The sequence below is a fragment of the Phaethon lepturus genome, unplaced genomic scaffold (genome assembly GCF_000687285.1).
Source record: "Phaethon lepturus isolate BGI_N335 unplaced genomic scaffold, ASM68728v1 scaffold40965, whole genome shotgun sequence".
Taxonomy (NCBI): domain Eukaryota; kingdom Metazoa; phylum Chordata; class Aves; order Phaethontiformes; family Phaethontidae; genus Phaethon; species Phaethon lepturus.
The window spans coordinates 12,624-19,792 of NW_010540569.1; the positions used below are offsets into that span (position 1 = coordinate 12,624).

A 7,169-nucleotide genomic window follows, 5' to 3' on the forward strand; every position below is an offset into this window, starting at 1 on the left:
CAAGAACCAAAGCAGTCACAACGGATGAAGACTCTTTGGGGCTTCACTGGAAGCTGGAGTGTTTCAGAGAAACCAGGAGAGGACTCAAACTCAAGACTGGCTTCGGCTGACAGTCAAAAACTCAACAGGAGATGACAGCAAGACCAGTCTCTGCTGTACAATCTAACCTCATCTGTATGAAACGTGCAATTAGACCTCACCCAAAGCAGAAAGCCACAGTCCCTCTCCTCAACCTCAGCTAACAAGTACGCTAACCACAGCGGCAGCTCCGCCAGGCAGTAACGGTGTTAAGATTCCCAGTTTCAGCCCGGCCACCAACTCCCCGCCAAGCCATCCAGCAACATTTGACTACTGAAAGGCAGTTATTCCACGTTACCCTTTCTTCAGGCAAGATTTTGCTAACTGCAGCCCATGCACCGACAGCACTCCAGGGTGTTTAGTCAAGGTCTGACAGTTCTCCACAGTTAAGCATCAGACCTTTCGATTTTGACAGTGCCCTATGGCCTTTAAAGGCCATGAGGGTGAGAGGCCAAGCTGTTACACACCACAAGGCTCACGGTTCAGTAAGTAAAGCCACCTACAGCTGCTACTGGCTACTGCCTGACATTTTGAAAGCTGGAGGGCAGCCAGGGGAAAAAAAAAAACACACTTAGCGGGACAGCTCAGGGTGGCATTCTAGGCAACCTGGAATGGGATCCTTGGCTCCTCCTGTATCACTGAGGACCTCATCTATTTATATCAATGAGGGCTTGTCTGCCACAAACAGCGTTGATTTCTTTTGACCTTATTTCCTATAAGCTCACCGCACCACCTCCCAAGTACCGTGGTGCTAACCTCGTGCCTGCCAGGAACACAACCGGAGCAGCTGGTTAGCCAAGCAAACCCAGGAGTTCAATTCTTTCAACTACACACAGTAATTACTTCAAATCGCTAGCAGTTTTCTTTGGAGAGAAGGTTATTCATTGATTGCCTGCTTGCAAAAACCCCAGCAATAAAACAAGAAGCGAGACGAACAACTGATAGTTCGTACTCCTGCAGAGGTGCACAGCAAACCAGTAACAGACATCCTCAGCTCCCGCTATTAACTGAGAAGCGGCAGCTTTGTACAGCGAACAGCAGAATGTGGGGAAGAACTGAAGGATTTCATGGCAAGCAGTTGGCACACAAGTGTCAGGTATCAGTTACCTGGCTCCCTGCTACAGAGAAAGGGTGTGGAACCGACTGGAACTGCTTTCAAAATTGCTCAGAAAGCGCACCTTGACACTATCAGCAATTACACAGGCTCGATATGTACAACCAGCACGCTCTCCCCAAAAGCAGAGCGAAGTTTTCCCTTCCCACACTAAGGCCAGTCTGGACTAAGCTGGATTTCCCTCTTACGTGAGGGGAAGGGTCAGCAGACACACATGCAAGGCTTGGCCAGGACCCTATCAGCTCAGACCCCACCCTTACCTCGTGGGTGCCGTGAGAGAAGTTGAGGCGGGCAACATTCATTCCAGATTTAATCATTTCCTTCAGCTTCTCCACCGAGCGGGAGGCTGGGCCTAGGAGGAAGAAACAGTTTGAATATTAACTTTGTAGAAATAATGAGGTAACTCACACACACCAGGCTGTTTTGTAAGGAAGAGAAAAGGTATAACGGACACAGACTTGCTCAGCGCTGAGGCAGCTCATCTCTACAGCAGCAAATACTGTTTTAACTGGCCTTGAGGAGCGCAACAGAACCTAAGCAATTCCGACTTCCCCGGCTACTCAAGTCACTCCTAGCAATAACATGGGTTAGGCAGACACAGGAAAGTCATGTTCTTTCAACACACAAGTTCAGCCCTGGCAAGGGATGAAAGCAGAAGCCTTCTCACACAATTTCCCTAACAAGTTTCACCAACACAGGGATTCACAGCTGCTATTCTCTCCTATCTAGGAATCGCCTACCGATGGTGCAGATGATGCCGGTGTTCCTCGCAATGGTTGGCTCCGAGTCGATGTCCAAGCGGCACATATGCTCCAGGAAGGTGTCCGCCATGGCAGCGTGCAGCTGCTGGGTCTGGATGAAAGCAGTCCCTGCATCGTGGTGCTTCGACATTGTCGCTGGAATCCTGTGTCTAGAAGAAAAGAAAGCGGTGCCAGGTTTAGGAATCACTCAGACTTGCTCATCAGGCAGAGACACCAAACACACCCACGTGATGAATATGGAGGTAACAAGAAAGCTGCTACTGGGTCAAACTATCTTTATGTTCCTACTTGAGAGTCGTAGATACAGGCAAGACATTTCTATTTCCATGTCATCCCCCACGTAGACCACCCAAAGCTCACCTGCCTTCTATGCAGATGTTCCCTTCATAGCTTCTCTTCATAGCCAGTCTTCCCTTGGAGCTACACAACGCAACAAAATTCAAGCACTTCAGTGCGCAGGCAGAGATTCTGCCTCCTCCCTCCCAGCTCGAGTCATTTCTCCTACAGGCCTCCACTGCTCTTCCCATCGCAAGTGGGGACCGGGGCAGCTCGGCGCTAGCGTGACTGCAGATACGCTTCTTATGCGGGCAATCTTCTGCCGAGAAGCACCTAATCACGGCAAAGTCCGCCTAAGCTTAAAACCCATCCTTTAAGCCTGTACCACAAGTAGACTTGAGTTGATTAAACACAACACCTTGGCAGAGAACATATTTTAAAAAATGAAGATTTCTTTAATACATTCAAGGTCCCCTCTTCAAACTGAAGATGTTGCAGGTCTCCCCCCATGCCCTGCAATGCCCCTCACCCAGGGCATCAGAAAACCACCACAAGGTTTAAAACTGGTTTGTTGTTCTTTTTTCAAAGTTTGTATGAAAAAACCCCTCTGAACTCAGAGGGGTTTTTCTTCTTCCTGCTTGCCTCTACAGGACTAGAGCATCCCCACAACAGCAGGAACTGCCCCCAATCTCAAGCGGAAGCTGAACCCAAGCTTAACAGCCTGCTGGGATGGGAGGATACTCATTTCCCAGCAGCACTGGAGCCCCCGGGCATTTCTAATTGTGCACCTCGGGCCGCACTGCAATAATTTTGTTCTCAAGTAGCAGTGGAGGCTAAAAGCCGTTTGTCTTCTTTGACCTGCCCAGGCTAGATTGCCTGCATTCAAAAAGACTCTGGTTAAAAAAAAAAAAGTTATGTAAGGTGGCTACCAGCACAGGCAAATCACTAGTCAAACAGTGGTTTGACTTCAAACTTCATCTCCCGGGCATGGAGGGGATATTCAAAGCAGGCTCCTCTTTCAGCATAAGCTGCCTTCACCTATGAGATCACCCATGAGAGATGCCTTTAGCGTGGTGCTCGTAGAAACACGGCTGCCCAAGCGGACACCACCCCCCCCCAGTAATTCACAAAATGGCGTTAGCTGCGCACACCAGCTAGCTCAGTGGATTCAGCTTTGAGGCAGCGGCACTAACAAAACCAAAAGCTTTGTCAAAGCTAGTAGGGCCGACCAGAAGGAAGGAACAGGTAGGGAGGTCCCCTGCCAGCCTGCCATGTGCCTGCTGGGTGCCGCAGAGGCTCCGTTCGCGCCGGCGCTCCTCCCCTCAGCCGTTTCTGCTCTGCAGACCTTCCCCACGTACGTGCAGATCGTGCGGATCCTCTCACAGGCAGCCCTGACTCACCATTGCCTCGCTCCCATGCGGCATAAAGGAGTCAGGCCAGCGAAAACCATAATTTGTCCTGGCAAAGTCTCCTTTCCCTCAGCCCTGCCAGAAGCTGCTGATTCACCGGAGTCAGTACAAGAAGGTCTGCCCACATAAAAAGCCCGACAAAGTCCCATTATTACAGGAAAACCCGCTGGTCAGACCTGAAACATTGTGTTTTAGCCCTCTAACACTTGCTGCTGCATCCTCCGACACCTGCGGAGCGGTGCCGGCTCCTCTAGATGCCAAAAAAAATAAGCCTTTGCTGGGAAATCACCTCCACACGAACATGGGTGAGCGGGTCTGCGCAGCTTCTGGGAACAAGAGGAACACAAAACCACGGGATCCCGAGACGGAAACTGCATCCAGAGCATGACTTGGAAGTTTTTCAAAATAGGCAGGTGAGTTCTCCCTTTCTCTCTCGTGGAAATCCCCCACCCACTCAAGTCATTTGCAAATATAATTTTAAAGCCCCTGAAGTCTTTATAAATATATAGAGAAAGAAAAGTTCAGTCATGAGTCACAAGCCTCCTTTCACAAGATTTTCCAGCAATTCAGTGAGCTCAGAAAAATTAATCGGAGACACCGTGACCTTGTCAAGGAACAAGAGCAAAAACACAGCACCAGCCAAAAGTATCCCAAATACCCATCTGCCCGCAGCACCGTGCCCTGCTACCAGCTGCTTCAGTTTTTTATACTTCCTCGTGCCTCCCACTACCATGTAGTTACAAAGCACCAACTGAATTCTACTGGAAGGATCAGTTTTATAAATGTAACAGGAATGTCTGGCATTTCCCACTACTCCAGACTTGCTCTTTTTTTAAAAAAAAAATATCAAACAGAGGAGCAAGGACTTCAAGGTCGCCTGAAGGCACAAAGCTCTGTCTGGACTGAGCAAGGAAGGGGGGTAAGTAATACCCTGCAGAGCCTGAATGTTTCCAGCACTGAATAAATCCAAATTCCTTCCTCAAGGAATAACAATTAAATCCCCAAGTTTATTACTTGGGCTGCCTGTGCTTCAGGCAGGGTATCCTGAAGAGGTCTGCTATCTCCCCAGTTCTTGAATATTCTAGAAAGAGCCATTTGAGGTCAGGATGACCGGTTTTGCAGTAGCGAGGTGACTAACTCCAGCCAGCTCATCCTGAGAATTGCTAAATCCACAGCACCTCCAGAGCTGCCCTCGGGGAGGGAGAAAGGAGAGGCAGCAGCAATCCCCACCCTGGGCCAAGCCTTTGCTGTTATCAGTGACGAAGGGAAGTGGAAACTGCAGTGGCGAGGTCTCACAGGGACTGTCCCCAGGCAGGAGCAGCGTTAACCACCGCCATGCCGGCCAAAGACGTTTTACTGCCTGTAGAAGTTGCAGGCAGGCAGCGGGGAGGCTCACAGCGGGTGATGATTCGGGTTTTATTGGTCAGCCTCACTTACACAACCTCGCTGACGCCGCAGAACAAGGCTGCTCATGCCCAGGTGTCCCTGGCTAGAGGCAGAAACGGTTTGAGTTAGCACTTGTATTTGAGAAGGGCAGGGTTACGAAACCCAGCAGGCCTTCAGATTCCCTGAAAAAAGCCTAAAAAAGCATCAGCTTTGTTCATTCTAGAAGCTAAACGGACTCAACAACAACAAAAAAATCCAGCTCTGCAGTGAAGCAGACAGGCTGGTCAAGCCCTCTGCCAGAGAGGGAGGACAACACATCTCCCCTGGGTGGCTGCTGCAGGAGGTGGCACTCAGTTACGCAAGTACAAGATGGCCACCCCAAAATGCCATCTCTTCTGCAACGCTGGACGGGACCCAGAAGACACCACACGCTCCCGGCCAGGCACACGCTCCCCCCGGCAGCGAGCCGCAGCTCCACGACAGAGATACCTCTCCGGCTTTTCAGCAAACGAGGTGTGGGGGCCAGCCGGGAAGGTCAGGCCAGCCCGCACAGTGCTGGGAGACATCAACACTTTCCCTACATGCTAGGAGACATCAACACGTTCCCTACATGTAGATGGATTAGCTGTCAGATCCACATAGGACAGTCTAGCAAAGTGGGCTAAGGCCTACAGGAGGCTTAACAAAAAGAAAAAAAATTAAGGGAGTAGAGGTGACAAGCATCAGATGTTTGGTGACAAGACAGACTTATCTCGAGGGTATTTGTAGCGTGGGCACACCTACTTACTTAACCTTGCAGCATGTTGCTCCGATAGAGGACAAGGAGCCTTTCAGGCTGGGTCCCCCACCCGCAGAAACCACCTAGGTGCCTTCAAGGAAACTGTAAAAAACCTTTTTTGCATGATAAAAGAAAGTTTGGGGGTTTTTTTTACATTTAAATACAACTCTAGGTGGAACTATACATCCCTCTGCTGCATCCCCAGCTCCAGGATGGAGATTTGTTGCGCACTCAGCTGCGGGCGGCAGCGACAAGGTACTGCAGCCCCATTCCCTACGTGCCATCCATCACCACACGCTGCGGCGGCCCCAGCACCATCTTCCCCCGGGGAGAACAACGGCCGATAAAGGACCAGCACATGGTCCGGCCACCCTGGGAAACGTCTTGTTCCTATTAAATTACATTATCATGCGTGGAAACAGAATTAACACCAGTGTTGTGGTGGTTAGCCAATTATTGGCTAACGCAAATAACTTAAGGTTTTTGTAAAATTTACAGCTTTGCGCAGATAAAGATGTAGGTAGTCAAGAAAAACGCAGGTTACTCAAGCAATGGGCTCGGAGGCAGCGCAGCGGGCTCCACAAGCTCGTTATCTAGCGAAAGTGAAGTTTCTCGGAAGGGTTTCACAGGCAAGAGTCCCCGCTTCAAACACGTGGCTCGCAGCAAGGCTTCCTGCCCGGGCAGAAAAGGCCTTCGTTCATCTGGCGACGGTTTGGAAAGGAGCTGGCATCAGTATGCCCCGTTAGGCCACGGGACTTGAACTCCTCTAAATTAGCCTAAATTCTGCTCTATAAATGGAATGCGGGGTTTAAAATTCTGGGCTTCGGACTGATTTTTTTTTTTTTTTTAAATTAAGCACTCCTGGTTGCACAAGCAGCCCTCGGGTTTCCCCGGAGGTATCTGGGGAACCAAAAAAACCTCTTTGTCATCCAACCTTTAGGCTAAGGCGAGTCACGATTAGCAGCAGCCCTTCACAGGAGCAGAAGGTAGCCAAAAAGTGAAGACATTTACCATCACAAAAACCTCCGCCAAACACTGATTTCTGTTAACCTGGGCCTCGTCGATAAGCAGTTGCCTTATCAGAACAAAGCAGGTTTTTAAGAGATTGCCGTCTACTTTAATTAATCTGAGGAGACAGTCGGGAGGTTGCCATTGTCCGCCGACAAAAGCCCTATTCATTCCCTGCTAGCCCTGCAAAGAGGGTTTAAACACGTTTCAGAGGTTTCGCCACAGTTCAAGGGGCTGTCCGAATCGATCGGACGTGTTGAGGCAGGCGTAATTACGGGAGAAAAATTAATTCAGAAGGGGCCTTCTCTCCGGGATAAAGAGGTTGCCGCATGCCTGGGGAGTTTAGCGAGCTAATGCCC

General features: G+C 50.0%; 1 protein-coding gene across 1 annotated transcript in view; it reads right to left on the reverse strand.

Moving 5' to 3' along the window:
* The window catches only part of LOC104621084 (pyruvate kinase PKM), a 14,655-nt gene extending 12,245 nt beyond the window's left edge, over positions 1–2,410 (reverse strand). The window contains exons 1-3 of the mRNA XM_010287475.1: positions 2,314–2,410; positions 1,933–2,102; positions 1,453–1,544 (exon numbers count right to left, since the gene is read on the reverse strand). Of these exons, the coding sequence (XP_010285777.1) occupies positions 1,453–1,544; positions 1,933–2,102; positions 2,314–2,354 (303 nt within the window). The 5' untranslated portion in view covers positions 2,355–2,410. The remainder of the gene's footprint in view (positions 1–1,452; positions 1,545–1,932; positions 2,103–2,313) is intronic.
* Positions 2,411–7,169: the final 4,759 nt, after the last annotated feature.